The sequence below is a fragment of the Drosophila subpulchrella genome, chromosome X (genome assembly GCF_014743375.2).
Source record: "Drosophila subpulchrella strain 33 F10 #4 breed RU33 chromosome X, RU_Dsub_v1.1 Primary Assembly, whole genome shotgun sequence".
Classification (NCBI taxonomy): Eukaryota; Metazoa; Arthropoda; class Insecta; order Diptera; family Drosophilidae; genus Drosophila; species Drosophila subpulchrella.
This window is the reverse complement of record NC_050613.1, coordinates 8,727,709-8,743,745: the sequence shown is the minus strand read 5'-3', so window position 1 is coordinate 8,743,745 and position 16,037 is coordinate 8,727,709. Positions and strand designations below refer to the sequence as shown.

The following is a 16,037-nucleotide window of genomic DNA, read 5'->3' as shown; positions in this document are numbered from 1 at the left end:
GGATACAAGCTCTTTGATGATTCGGTTGGTAATGGTCTGATTTGGAAACTGAATACTGGCACTAATGATCAGCAATGGACACAGTTGTGGAGATTTGATACACGTATTCACAAGCGAGTCGTTTATTTACAGGACGATACCTGGAGGTCTGCTGAGACTAGAAGGACATGTGGGTCATGGATATGGACGTGGACGTGGACTTGGCCGGGGATTTTATACCCAAGCCACTCGTTAAATCGAACCGAATGAAATCAAAAGTCCAAACAGAAATCAAGAAATATAAATTAAACGTTTGTAGCCTTTGACTAGTACAATACGATAACGATACAACAATGACAATGTTTAATTGTTGGGGTTGCTGGCATTGAAAATGATATGTTTACGCAATAATACAAAAATTGATTAGGTTATCGATTAGGATACACATTAGAACACATTACGAAGCCAATGGGTTACGGAATACACAGTTCTTACTCTCAAATAGATAAACGGATAAACAATTAAACAAACCAACAAACGAACAAACATACAACGATTATGGCAGGAAAGAAATTTTACAGATTCGATAGTAATACGTTACGATATCGGTACGTACAACAGCATATGGGGATTGCTTGGGGGATTTTCGGGTTCTTATGCTGAATACAAAATACGAGTACACACAACCAAAGAGGGTAATCAGAAATCACTTAACTATTCTTTTAGACACTTTTACGTTTTGGAATTTTGTTGGAAATAAAACAGAACAAATCGAACTGAAGATCGAAACGAAAGTCGGTGGATGTATGCTTTTTTTTTTAAATTTGAGTACGGTTGGAATGGGGTCTTAGCTACGATTAAAACATTTACGAATTTGAGACTTTGAAAGAGGTGAAATGACAGTGGTGTTTGTAGGGCTGAGATTACGGAAAAGATTATACAGTATACAGTTGACAGTTAGCAGTTGAGGTCCAGTTAGGGGTCAGACAGAGAAAAGGCGTTTAGAGCTGGGGATCTGCATAGTTATTTTTTCGGGTTTTCAGGTTGTATGGCAGGGGTCAAGCATAGTGAATCAATGGCATGACTCCGATATATGAAATGAGACTGAGGCTTAAATGAATGGCTGCTGCATTTACAGAGGCTGAGATGATGGAGGTTCGATATGACAAACTGAGGGGGAAAGATATGGTTATAAAGAGAACTGTAGACACAGACGCATTCGATATACAGATATGTATATGTATACGGAGGATGACTGCTTGTGAGTTGTATGGTTATGTTGTTAACTTGATATGCGGTTTCATTTCGGGTAGATATGTATGTTTGGGGTTAGTTAGTAGAACATATTCAAGTATATTATATATGTAAAATAGACGTTCAGGCTTAAGTTGAAGCACGAACAAAAGCGCACAGTAGCGGCGATTGGTTATCGGTTATCGCTGATCACCGATCGCTGATCGACCGATAATCGTCAATCGATCAGCGATCAGCATCGACCGTTTGGCATTCGTTCTCAATTGGAAGTCAATTCACTTAGACGAAGAGAGAGAGATACATATACGGATACAGATACAGATACAGAAAGAGTAGTAGAGTAGGCACACAAAATGTAGGAAGCTATTCACATTCAGCTAGAAATAATTACCACCTCTCCCTCGGCTCTCTTTCTTTCCAGCTCCTTCTGCTTTTCATGTTCAGCGGCAATGCGTTGTTCGATTTGCACCAATGATTCGCGGGTAAAGGGACGGAACAAACTGCGTTCTTCCTCAGATATCGAGTCGGAATCTTCTGTCATTGTCTATGCGGCCAACGATGAGAGCCTTAGATTTCCAAGGCCTGGAAAGAAGAGGGGAATGTTTGCAGGGATCATCAAAAACCAAGAGATCAATAATATCAGAAACACTATGGTTGGTCATATGGTATATATACATCTTAGAAACAGTATCTTCTTATAATACTAAGATTTTTCTAATATTCGTTTGGCATCTGAATTTAAAAACTTTAATTGATTGGCAAGCCCTTTCTGCATTACAAGTCTTTATAAACGACTTTTTTTGTCAATAATAAAAAATATAATGCTGCAAATCGTACAGTCATCTAAAACTATGATGCTGAACAACTAAAAACCAATCATTAGTATTCGGATGCTCACAGATCTTTATTGGTAGGTAGGATTCTTTTGTCACCACCGATTATGAATTATAGTAGTAGTGAAAGTCCGTTATCATATTCGTTATTGCGAACTAAGTAATTATTATAATGAAATTAGGCCAACGCAGTTTTGGAATCAAGTGGAAATTAAGTTGTTAAATCAGACCTAATCGCAACTAAGTAAACCCCATACAGTATACAACAGATTCTCAATCAATCATTTTATTGTAAATCTCTTCGCATTACTACAATTGAAAATTTACTTTCATTACAATTCCATCAACCAGCTTCCATTAGCAATGATTCATTATCAGATTGCACAAAATGATTTGCCCAATCATGTTAAACAGGAATGTTAATTTGTTGCACAACGAATAATTGAGATGAGTTCATTTTACATGTGACAAGAAGTGTTAGCCTCAAACTTGTTGCAACTTGTGCAGCTGACATTTCCTAAAAATCGATTTATAATTCAATTCTTTTAAGCGCAAGCTGAATAAATTACAATTACATATTATGTTGGAACAACTTAAACTGGATTGCACACAGATGTTAAGTCAATTACCTTTTCGCAGAACCAGAGGTGGCGAAAAGGATTGGACATAACTATTTGTGACGCATAACCTAAGGGGTATAATATAATATGGGGGTGTACTTACATGAGGCACATGGATGTCGCCTGCTACATTAAAGCTACAACTATATCCGAGGCGCCATGTTCGATTAGCGCCCGCCGCTTAGCACGATGCTGCAAGTAAATTGAATAGGTTTTGGCCATTAGTCGTGGGCTAAATTGGTTATAGGAAAACGCCAGCACATTGATCCCATGGTGCCGATCCGAAATCGAAACCTCAACAGCTGGCTAATTGGATTACCGCAGGCGGCAATTCGCATTAAATGAAATGCAATCAAAAGAAAATTGCACAAAACACAAACAATGGTCAATCAATAAGAGGAAAACAAACATAGGTGTACACGTGTGTTTATTTTACAACGGGGCGTGGACAGGATTTGGAAATTAGGGAAGTTCTGGAAGTCGGGAGAGGGTGTCTTACAAAACATTGTTAGGTTAGCTGAAATAATAAAATTAATTTTAAAATTAGGGAAATTCTGGAAGTCGGAAGAGGGGGTCTTATAAAACATAGTTGGGTTAGTTGAAATTATAAAATTAATTTTAAAATTAGGGAAATTCTGGAAGTCGGGATTGTTAGGTTAGCTGAAATAATAAAATGGTTTTATGAAGATATGGTCTGTATATCTATTAAAACATCTCTTGTTTCATTATATCAGAAACTGCTATTTTATTTATTATTCCATTTATAGTTATTAGAAATATATCTATTAATATGTATTATAATTAATTATATATATTTTTAATTAAACAAACAATTTCTATCATTTAATTTCTGCAGGACAATCGAAACTAGATTTAGTTACGGATTGTTGTATCGGATATTGGGCTTATATAAGCAGCCTTCGCTAAGGTCAAAGCACTCTTTTTCCATTTGCCAATCTGTCTGTGTGTGTGTGTGTGTATCGAGCATAAAAGTAGGTCAGTTCGATATTCCGCCACTCACACACACACACACGCACACATGAAGCATAGAAGAGCGTCCACACAAACACACAAACTGGTGTGCCAATATGAGCATATATTTATGTGTGTCTGTTTCATTCATGACACTCGCAAAATGTTTTTCGCCCGAATTAATTTTTTAATCAATCGCTGGCGATGAGTCATGATAAAAACCGCAAATAAAAACCGAAAAAAAACCAAACCGGAATTCGTGTCAATATGCAAATGACATGTCAAACACATGAGCATTCAAAAACAAAATAAAAACGAAAGGAACACAAAAGCAAAACATTTTCCTTTGCAGTTAAAACCAAAAATCGATTATATCAAATATGACAAATTTTCCTAGCCCTTTTAATTGTTGAACCGAACCAAATTCGAGGGGCAAAGTAAAAAACAAAAAAAAATGGACAAAAAAGACTAAAACAAACAGCGAAAAACTGAACGAAGTTTGCATGTTGTTAGTCAATGAATTTTGCATGGGAGAGCGAAATGGGGCTAGCAGGAGAGGGCGCGCGAGAGAGGCGAGAGAGGAGGCCAGGACGGGGAAAGGACTCTCTCTCACCTGCGCCGAGAGAGGATGCGCTCTCGCTTTGTTGCCGCCAACAAACGCGGACTACAACAATACATTTTTGGGTTTCCTTCTCTTAACGAACGTGTTTTTTTGTCGGTGTGTGCGTGAGCAAAGGAATTCCGTTAGACCTCGTCAAAACCCCCCCCCCCCTGCCACTCCCCCTATTCGTTTTTTTTTTTTGTGGCTGCTGAAAGTTTGCCCTCCAAAAGCCAGCAAAAGGTTGTAGCCCAAAAGCAAGGGGCGTGCCGGTGGGCGGGAAAAAGGGGGCGCAGATACCCCATTGATGGTCTTTGAGGTCGGGTTTGGTTAACTGGGATTTTCACCAAGAAGGCATGACATAATCAAGCCAAGTTCATCAAGTCGCCCAGCGCTCAGTTTCAGTTCACACTTGCATATCATCTTCATGCATTGAAATGCCGAACCGCTCAAAATGCCCTCTTAGGTAGGCTACATTGGATAACCAGCGATAAGGAAACATTCTAGATGAGCCTCAAAGTCCTTGGCTCTCTTGAAATCCTCGGAATTAAATGTATGCCAATAGGCTTCGGTGTCTTAGCTTTAATTTGTAAATTTTACCACCCCACATGTATTGTAAAAATCAATTCTACAGCTTAAACTCTCCATTATTCGATGTTCTATTAAAGTTTATCTACGGACCACAATTAATGGCTATTATATATTATTTTTCTGTTTTTTTTTAATCTAATCTACAAAATTATATGTAATTAACTTGGTGCCACATTTCAGAACACTGATTTTGACTTTATAGATATTTTATATCCATCTTAGACCATTTTTTTATAGGATCCCACTTTGTATTTCAGAAAAAATAATATATTTATATTTATATTTATATTTATAGATATTTTATAACCATCCTAGACCATTTTTTTATAGGATCCCACTTTGTATTTCAGAAAAAACAATATAAACATGTACTATGTGTTAAAATTATTAAATAAAAATAAAGTGCTGTTCCAAATTTATTTATCTGAATCATGGTTATGTTTCAAATTCCCAATATATAGTTCTAAGATCATAATAGTTATATCTTTTAAAAATCTTTATTTTTGAATTTTTATTTGAAAAAAAAAACAATTTATAAAAATCGTCAGATCTTCAGATTTTAAAAATAAATAGCCATACATTTTACGAAATATTTTTGTTTTTTATTAAAGAACAGAAAAGAACAACTGAAATTCAAAATTTATAGGATCAAAAGCTGTAATAAAAGAGACTTTGAAATAGTCATATCATTATTATTGCCAAGAATCTGGGGTATTGTATGATCTTTGAAAAGGTTTTCTGCACTAGAGGTGGAAATTCAATGAAACCAAAAGGACCCAAAATAGATCGATTATTTGAACTTCTTCGATAAACAACTTACCGTTAATCGATGTCAATCGATGTTGTGCTTGGCTGCTCGCTCTATCCGCTGATGTTGTTGTTGTGTTTGCTATTGTGGTTGTTGTGGCTTTTGTTGTGAAGGTGCTTGCTTGTGTTGTTGTTGTTGTTGCTGCTGCTAAGAATTGTTGCTGTTGTTAACTACAGTTGTTGTTGTTGTTGCTGCTGCTGCTGTGGTTGTTGCTCTGGCGCTGGTTGCTGCTGCTGTTGTTGTTGTTGTTGTTGTGGCTCACACATTTACAGGCACCAAGACACACGCGACGCACTCACACACATATGCATGTATGTATATGTATATTTTATATATATTTTTATTACGGAGACGAAGACGAATAAAGTTGAAGCGGTAGAACAAGTAGAAGATGAATTTGTTTTTTGTATTTTTTGGTTTGTTTTTATTTTTTTGTATTATTTTTGCTTGCTTTTTTTTGTTTCTTTTGTTTTTTGTTTGATCTGTATTAATATTGGGGATATTTGGTTGAATTTTATTTTCGGACTTTTGGCGTTAGCAGGATGTGATTACCAACAACCAATTTTCATCAAACGTTGCGTTTTGTTCCCAGAGATGTTTCGACTTATTATTATTATTATTATTTGTATTATTCGTGTATTGCTATACTAATTTTGGTTGTGGTGTTTGGATGTGTGTTTGCCCTTCGCCTTAACTGCTGGCTATTATCATAATTATGGGTAATATTACTATTATTATCTGTGGTTTCTGTTGCGGTTTTAGTTTAAATTTCGCCGCCGTCGTCTGCGGAAAAGCGAACAAGTTGTTGAAACTCGAATGGCAATTTACGGAATGCTAAGGGATATGTTTGGAAAACCCAGCTCGAAAGGCTGTAAAACAATTATCGGAAGGACAAACAAATTTTATTTTAATAGTATTTATAAGTCTCTAATGATGTTTTATATTTTTTTGCATTTATTGTTCAAACATTTTCTGTTATATATAGTCTTTTTCTGGTTATTTGATATTATTCGTGTTTTATTTTACTGCTTTTTCAGAGCTTTTTTCGATTGTTTATATTTAAAATTATGGTTTATCGAAAGGACAAACAAATTTAATTTTAATAGTATTTATTAGTCTCTTATGATTTTTAATATATTTTTGCATTTATTGTTCAAATTTTTCTTGTTATATATATACTTTTTTATGGTTTTTTGATATTATTCTTCTTATTTATACTGCTTTTTCACGGCTTTTTTCGATTGCTTATATTTCTTATTATGGTTTATCGGAAGGACAAACAAATTTATAAGTCTCTAATGTTATTCTATATTTTTTATTACATTTATTGTTTAAACATTTCTTTTTATATTTAGTCTTTCTGGTAATTTGATATTATTCGTGTTAGTTTTACTGCTTTTTGCAGAGCTCATCTCGATTGTTTATATTTCTTATTATTATTTTTGCTTCACACACTTGGTTGGCTTGCACTGAGACACTCGAAAAAAATGAAGCACACTAAGTACGACAGGATAATAGTATCTCTCACTGGATATTACACGGTAAAAAAAAGGGATGTAGCACAGCGATTAGCGTTTTGTTTATGTTTATGCATTGTTCGCGCACACGTGAAACCCAGAGCAGGACACAAAGGATACAAAGGACACGGGGAAAGAAAACCTCGAGCAGCGAGCACCGAGCACAGAACACCGAGCAGTTCGAGCGATTTCCACTGAGAGCCAGGACTCTCTGGGTAACTCCGTTTTCGGGCGAAGAAGGAGAAGAAGAATGCAGCTGCCTGCTTCGCCGCGACTTCCTTTCAATCGAATTTGCCGCAAGCTTTGAATGTGTGTGTGTGTGTGTCCTTTCGCCCAAATGCGATTTAGCATATATTACCACCCCAAAGCAACCGAAAGTCGTTGTCAACACAGGTTTTGTTGTGCTACTTTTGCCACCCCATTTTCGCCGCTTATCCTTTCGCCTTTCCCCATTCGCACACTCGCTTTTCGCCTTCGCCGCCGTTTTCTGACTTATTCTATTTTTAGGTCATCAAGCTAATGCCTTTCTCGATTTCTCAACGACTACGAAAAATTGCGACAGTGGGCCATTATTTTCAAGCGTTTGGCACCAGTTGGACTGGTCAATTTCGAACTGGGCTCATAACTCATGTGCCCCGAAAATGGAACAACAGTTATAATCACAAATCATGCTGACCCGCTTTCGAGGACCCCGCTTTTGGACGGCGACCAATCGATCCGAACTCTATGCATCCAAGCGGTGGCGGGGTCACCAAATCGTCACCAACCGTTTGTCAGCCCATTGCACAAACGCTGCGTTTCTAATGTTCTAAGAAAAATATGTGTAGAACTTGAAACTAAAGCCTATTGGGGCACCAAATCGGAAAATCCTTAGATATGTATGTATAGAACTTGAAATAAAGCTAATAGTTTGGGTCACCAAATCGTCACCTACCGTTTGTCAACCCATTGCACAAACGCTGCGTTTCTAATGTTCTAAGAACAGAATGTATAGAACTTGAAAATAAAGCTTATTGGGACACCAAATCGGAAAATCCTTGGATATGTATGTATAGAATTTGAAATAAAGCTAATAACTTGGGTCACTAATTCGGGGAATAATTATGGCATTACTAGTTGCCTGGCAATTAATTTTTCCTACCACTGTGCTAAATTAAATATTTATTTTATGGTAATAGCAGCCTGTAAGACAAATTACACAACATTACAAGACCTTAAATAATATCTGGGAAAATGACATTTGCCATGGGCTAACCTATTTCACATAGTACAATTAAAAACTATATAATGCACTTATAAAGCATTAGGGCAATTTGTAATGTAATTTGGATTTGCTATTTTCAGTTTGTTACTTTATAAGAAAAATAACTACTTTTCTAAAGGCCTAAAACAACCTAAGGGCAATAGTTATTTGAAATACAATTTCTTGTAAATGTATATACAAAATTCTTCGAAAATGCTATTAACTCAGTAAAATGGGCTAGGCAGTGATTATAAAAATTGAAATAATAATGAACGATTTTTCATAGAATGCCTTTAAAGGAATTATGGGAATTTTTCACTTGGACCAGAGTATCTTTGACAAAATACTTGGAAATACTACTCAGTAAAAAAGGCCAGGCAGTGAATTTAAAAATTGTAATAATAATGAATTATTTTTCATAGAATGCCTTTAAAGGAATTATGGGAATTTTTCACTTGAAACAGAGTATCTTTAGACAAAATACTTCGAAAATGCTATTAACTCAGTTAGGCTAGGCAAAGATTATAAAAAATTTAATAATAATGAACGATTTTTCATAGAATGCCTTTAAAGGAATTATGGCAATTTTTTACTTAGAACAGAGTATTTTTAGACAAAATACTTCGAAAATGCTATTAACTCAGTGAAAAAGGCCAGGCAGTGATTATAAAAAATGTAATAATAATAAACTATTTTTCATAGAATGCCTTTAAAGGAATTATGGGAATTTTTCACTGGGAACAGAGTATCTTTAGACAAAATTCTTCGAAAATGCTATTAACTCAGTAAAATGGGCTAGGCAGTGATTATAAAAATTGTAATAATAATGAACGATTTTTCATAGAATGCCTTTAAAGGAATTATGGGAATTTTTTACTTAGAACAGAGTATCTTTAGACAAAATACTTCGAAAATGCTATTAACTCAGTAAAATGGGCTAGGCAGTGATTAAAAAAATTTTAATAATAATGAACTATTTTTCATAGAATGCCTTTAAAGGAATTAAGGGAATTTTTCAATTGGAACAGAGCATTTTAAACATTCACTTATGGTTAAAATACCCAAAATCCGATTGATTTTGATTGGTTCGATCATTTCCAGTGGCTTAAATAGCCTCGGCCTTGGTTCTAATTGAATTTCCGGCGAGGATCTGCGCCCACATTTGATTTGGCCCAGGTCACATATATACCACATATGGCATATGGCCGAATGGCAGTATGGCTCGCAGTTCGGAGAACACAATCTCCTTATTGGATTGCGCCCTGATTGCGAACCCTGGGGATTCGCACAATGGTGCCCTGCACATGGCATTCGACTTCTGTGTTTGCTGTTTGCTGTTTTCTATTTCCCATTCGATGGTCTCTGGTCTTTGACCATTTGCACGTCACGTATTTAATAATTTATTTATGCGTCAATTTGGGTTATGTAAATTTTTTACACCGAAAACCAACAAGAGCCAGAGCCGAGCAAACAACAATGGTGGGAAAAGCAATTGAACACGCACAGCCCGGTGGCATATTGAACTGGTGGTGTTCCTGTATGTTGCCTTTGGCATGGGAGTCCTGGGGAGCCTTCGCCGCAGGACTAGCTGGTGGCGGGCAAGGTGGGCCAAGTGGTTCCAACCGCTGGGCCCTGGTAGTAGCACCATTTTACCAGGAACCTTTACTTCGAGAGCCCCTTGCTTTTTTGGCTTTTTCTAGCGCCCAAAAGTCGCAAAACGCACACAAAAAACCGAAGAACAGTCACACACACGAATGCCAGTTGGTGCGTCGAAAGTTTATAGATTTTGGCCAAAGAAAGGAACATCTTCGCTTTCGATTCTGGGCCACAATTGCGTGTCCTTTCGGTTTCAACGAGGTCCTCACAAGTTCTCAAAAGCTAAGCACATAAGCCCATTCAACTGTGTGTTGAAAATAACAGGCTTGTGTGGATACAAATTCATATTATTTTTAAGCTTTTCTTTATATTCCTGGTGTATTTGTCTATATTTTAAATAAGTTTTCTATATTTTTCTTCATCAGCATAGCTTTTAGTTAAGATTTTTTAAACAAATGTGATGTTATAAAACCATTATCAAAATAAAAACCATATTGAGTGATTTAAAAATGTATTCCCCATTGATTTTCTAAATTATTGTATCATAAGCTATGAAATAACATCCATTTAAGCTTATATAGGGGTCAAAATTCCGTACTATATATGACAAACAATTTTAGCAAGTCCCACATTACTATCTGTAAAGCAAATCTGATTCAAATCATTTTTTAAGCAAAAAAAAAACTCAAATGTGCTTGGATTTATGGTATTTAGGTAAGCCAAAGTTAACCAAAATTCGCTTTAACCATTAGTCATTGCTGAATAACTTTAAGTCCAACTCAATGGTTTCCAGTTGCTTGGAAAAACATTCATGGTAAATGTTCATGACAGCACTTTCGTGACAATAACTGCCATTAATGGCTGTTGTAAATCATATATGAACAAGTACAATTATCCGATTTTCAGGCAATTAACTTGTGTCTAGTATATGAACACATAGGTATGGCTATATATATATATATATTGCCATATCGAGGCTATATATTTTCCAGCAGACATCAACTTCAAACTTCAAAAGCGTTGCACAATTTCGTTTTTTTTTTTTTTTTGGTGAGCCAAACCAAGGCAATTTGCGACACCCTTGTCCCTTTTACGACAGTTCCTCTCTCTCTCGCTCTCGCTCTCTCTGGTTCTCTCGATTCTGGGTACTGGGCTCTCTTTGGAGGGCTCCTCGTGGCCTCGTCCTCAGTCTTCGGAACCCGGTACCCAGTACCCATCAACCAGTACCCCCAGTGCCCAGTAACCACTTTGCAGGCCCCCCAATCTTTGGAACTCGGCTCTTTTTGCGCACGAAAGGACGAAAACGAAACGCGATATGGCACACGCGCGACTCGAACCGAAAAGCCGAAGGATTCGATGGGGTAGGGGATCCTTTTGGGCCTCAGCGAATGGCGCCCAACTGACTGACTGACTGAGTGACTGTGTGTGACTGAGCGACTGTGTGAATACCCTACCCCTCTGTTGATTTTCGGGGCGAGTTAAGTTGAATTGTGTTGTGTGTTGAGTTGAATTTCGTACCGTTTCGTTTCGTTTCAATTCGTTTCGTTTTGGGTTTTCGTGCTAGCGCAGACATCGCATATGCGCGCTCCAAAAAGGAAAGGCAGGCGAAAAGGACATGCCAGATACACATAACCTAAACAGCAGGCGAAAGCCATACAGAGTGGAGTTGGTGGGGCGTAGGGGAGGGGGCTTGAAGGGGGGAGAGGGGCTGATGGGGCGACATCGCCAACAGCAACAACAGAAAGGAGCAACAACAAAGGACACTCGAGAACATACACAAGAAAACCGAGTCACGAAAAATCGAAAGTCCGCGGCACACACATAGTTCTTCTTCTTTTCCCCCCCTATGCCATATAAATATACATGTGTGTGTGTGTGTCTCTGTTGTGGTGTGCGTGCATGTCCTGCAATTTGTTGTAACCATTTTCGTTGCCTACTTTTCCGAGCACTTTGGTCTAAACAACAAACCAAGAGTTTTTCTTGGCAGGCAGGGTTGAGGGGGGGTGGGGGTGGGGTAAGGGGGGCTTACTCTGCGTAACACGTTGTGTGTGACGCACACAAGCACACACTCGCACACACACACACACACACACACACGCTGAGAGCGGGGCACACTAGGCGTATACGCAATCGTTGCTGGTGCGGTCACATCAAGCATACGCCATGGCAAACACGCGCTTTTACACAAATAAAAAAATTTTACTAAATTCAAGTTAAAAAAAATAGTGTTTTTTTTTTTGGGAGATGCTTTCTCTTCTGCACACACTTTTACACACACACACTAGCTTGGGCATATAATTTATATAGCTTTTAAGTCTATTTCGACTTTTGTGTTTTCCTGCAGGGCTGGCTGGCTGTTTCTTCTTCTTCTTTAGCTCCTTATTCTTCTTCTTCTTCTTCTTCTTCTTCTTCTTATTGCTGCTGGCTTTTCTTCTCTTTGATTATTTCTTTTTTTGTTTTTGGGTCACACTCACAGAAAAAAAAACTATAGAAAAAAAAAGGTGCCTGATTGAGGAGGGAGAACTTATGTAAAACTTTCTTTGGACTTGGCTCCTTTGCTCGTTCGCCTGCCTGCGCACTGCTCAAGGCACTTGTATATATTGCATATATATATATATATAAATATATAATATATGATATTGTTTTTTTTATTTTAGCTTTTTAAGACTCAGGGCTCGAGGTTTGCTGGGTCTTCAGGCCTGCGAGCTATTTGAGGTTTTTCTTTCAGTTTTCTATTTTTTTTTGGTCCTCCCTTTGCTATATTTTTTAATGGTTTTTTTTTTTAGGATAAGTGCTGTTTTTTCTTTGCTTTCTTTTTTGGGGTTCCTTTATTTTTTATTCCCTGGCTGCTGCTTAAAACTGCTGCTGCTGCTGCTGCTGCTGCTTCGTTACCCGTAATCCGTTCGTCTCCGTGGTTTACTGAAACTGTCAGCTGCCGCAGCGCGTGTGCGTCCGCAGAGTGCGACTTTCGTTCAGTTCGCTCGGCCATGGGCTTCGTGGTGCCTTCGTCACGCCTTCGGCTGGCCACGAGGGGCATTCGTCACTCACCCGAGGCCGCTCGGGCCTGTGCCACTTTCCACTTTGCAGGGACTCGGGCCCCAGCTAGCCATTCGGTTTTTGGGCATTCGGTATTTCTGCGGCTGAGAGCGACGCGACATACCGCCACTCGGTCATTGGGACAGGCCCAAGAACCCAAGAACCCAAGAACCCAGCAACCCAACAGCCCAGCAACCCAACAGAACCCAGCAAAGGCTGCAAAAGGGACACGCCAGCTAGGGCCATCTACGCCATCTACGCCAGGAAGGATACAGCTAGGCGGGGATCGGTTATCGGGGATTGTGTGGGATTGGGTATTGGGTATAGGGTATAGGGTATAGGGTGTAGGGGTTGGCATGTGGCAAGTGGCATACGTCAGGCCGCCTGGCAAAGACAAGACCAAAGACCAAGGAAGCCGAGGCGCTGGCAAGAACAAATTCACGAGGATACCATGTGGCTTTGCAGGGGCAGTCGCAAATGCAGCTGCACTCAGAGCTGAACGCAGCCTTTTGCACAGGCACAAATGTATTCTCGAAAAACATCCTTAAATATACGATATATAAAATATATATATTTCGTGTTCCTGAAAATAAACTAAAAATGTATAGTATCCAAAATATTTTATTTAATATATATCCTATAATATATATGAATTTTAAAACAACGGAAACACTATATTTAGATATGCAGCACAGGGACTGTTCGCAATTGCACGCCCCGCAATGGCGCCACCTAGCGTCGATTTCTTTATTTGCTTATAACTTATAACTTTTAATGGATGGTCCGATTTGAACAATTTTTGGCATGAAGATTGATATTGATAATCACAACAAAATGGTATTTACACTTTTACAAAGTCTTCAAACATGTGGGCGCTAGACAGGATTTTAGCGTGGATTTTAGTGATCCTGTTCAAGAATATATATACTATATAATATAATACTACCTGTTACATACTTTCCGACGAATCTAGTATACCCTTTAGCTCTACGAGTAACGGGTATAAATATATTCACAATGGGCAAACATATATTTAAATTTCTAACAATCAAATAAATGTTTGATACGCAAAAAATATTATATGATTTATGTATACATGCCAGAATATATATGATTGAAATATATTTAGTATAGTAGTAGTAGTAGATGGTTTATTATTTCACTTTTATAAGGAAATGGGCAGAATTTATTTTGACTTATTAGAATTCAAAAAGGCGATTATTATTTATGGCCATTGCATTCAACATTATAGTGAAAAAATATTAATAGCTTAGTGGTTTACAAGAAAATAAAAGCTCAAAATTGTCTGCATAAACAAACTTTATTTTTCTCAGAAATGTATGCATTTGCCCCAGAAATAAATGCGCCTAAAATAAGAGTATTCCTCGAATTTTGTTGTTTTTTTCTTGTAAAGTAAAATATGTTTACTAAAAATATATTTTTAATAATGGGAAAAAGTAATATGCAATATTATACAGCGCAATACAATTTAAAGTCCAGTTGCATTTAGACCAAGTATTGTAGCTTAGTTAAATTTGTAAGGTATTTATGTAAATATAATATTTGTACATTTGTAAATGAAATATTTTTTCTTTGATATTTCAAGTTTCAAGTTTATACACTCATTACTTTTCAAATACATTTTTAATTTTTATACCCGTTACTCGTAGAGTAAAAGGGTATACTAGATTCGTCGGAAAGTATGTAACAGGCAGAAGGAAGCGTTTCCGACCCCATAAAGTATATATATTCTTGATCAGGATCACTAGCCGAGTCGATCTAGCCATGTCCGTCTGTCCGTCTGTCCGTCTGTCCGTCTGTCCGTCTGTCCGTCTGTCCGTCTGTCTGTCCGTCCGGATGAACGCTGAGATCTTGGAAACTATAAGAGCTAGGCTATTGAGATTAGGCGTGCAGATTCCTGAGCTTCTTACGCAGCGCAAGTTTGTTTCAGCAGAGTGCCACGCCCACTCTAACGCCCACAAACCGCCCACAACTGTGGCTCCTGCAGTTTTCATGCTAGAATAAAAATTTTAACTGAAATGTATTATTCTCATCAATACCTATCGATTGACCCAAAAAAAGTTTGCCACGCCCACTTTTACGCCCACAAACCGCCCACAAACTTCAAAAAATCGTAAGTATGAACGCGGATATCTCGGAAAATATCAATGATAAGTAAATGGGATTTCAGATTTAGATTCCGTAGTCTTGAGCGCAGCGCAAATTTGTCACGCGAATATGCCACGCCCACTCTAACGCCCACAAACCGCCCAAGCCTGTGGCGCCCACAATTTCCATGCTAGATAAAAAATTTTAACTGAAATGTATTGGTTTTGTCAATACCTATCGATTGATTCAAAAAAAACTTTGCCACGCCCACTCTAACGCCCACAAGGCTTAAATCTGTCTACCGCCGGTAGGTGGCGCATTTCAATCTCGCTTTGCTGCTTGCATATCTCCATTTTCCTTTGGTCCCTTTAGCTGAGTAACGGGTATCTCATAGTCGAGGTACTCGACTATAGCGTTCTTCCTTGTTTTAATATTATTTTTATATTAAAATGTATTCTTTAAAGTATTATGAAAAGGATTACAAGTCCCAAGTTTTTTCTTCGATTCTTAACAAATAGATAGCTATTTAGAAGTCATTTACTCAAGAATCCCTTTTTTATAGACCATAGGGCTAACTTAAATTTCTTTGGACTAAAGACCCTCCACTTTCGCTTCAGCACTGTTTGCCGACCAGCAATTGCGGCAAGATGGGCTAAATACCGCAAATACTTAATTGTTTTCTTTGTGTGAATGTCTGCCGTGGCATTTCCCATTTCCCATTACCCATTACCCATTACCCATGTCGCATTTCGCCCCCCAATTAGCCGGAAGTGGTAATGGGCCCCAGGTGGCTGCGATCGGTATTCGCCCCCTGCCAGTTGATCTACCTAATTGCAGGCAAACATTCAAATGTCCTTTAAGGACTCCTTAGTGTGTGTGTG

General features: G+C 37.9%; 1 protein-coding gene across 50 annotated transcripts in view; it reads right to left on the bottom strand.

Annotated features, from left to right (window-relative positions):
• Positions 1-12,947, bottom strand: part of LOC119556356 (sodium channel protein para) — a 71,895-nt gene extending 58,948 nt beyond the window's left edge. For 45 of the 50 annotated variants that reach the window (XM_037868464.1, XM_037868515.1, XM_037868467.1 and 42 more), the window contains exons 1-4: positions 12,904-12,947; positions 5,668-6,137; positions 2,790-2,878; positions 1,625-1,815 (exon numbers count right to left, since the gene is read on the bottom strand). In XM_037868464.1, the coding sequence (XP_037724392.1) occupies positions 1,625-1,774 (150 nt within the window). In that variant the 5' untranslated portion in view covers positions 1,775-1,815; positions 2,790-2,878; positions 5,668-6,137; positions 12,904-12,947. The remainder of the gene's footprint in view (positions 1-1,624; positions 1,816-2,789; positions 2,879-5,667; positions 6,138-12,903) is intronic. The other 5 variants (XM_037868472.1, XM_037868482.1, XM_037868500.1 and 2 more) reach the window with 1 other exon arrangement.
• Between the last annotated feature and the right edge of the window lie 3,090 nt (positions 12,948-16,037).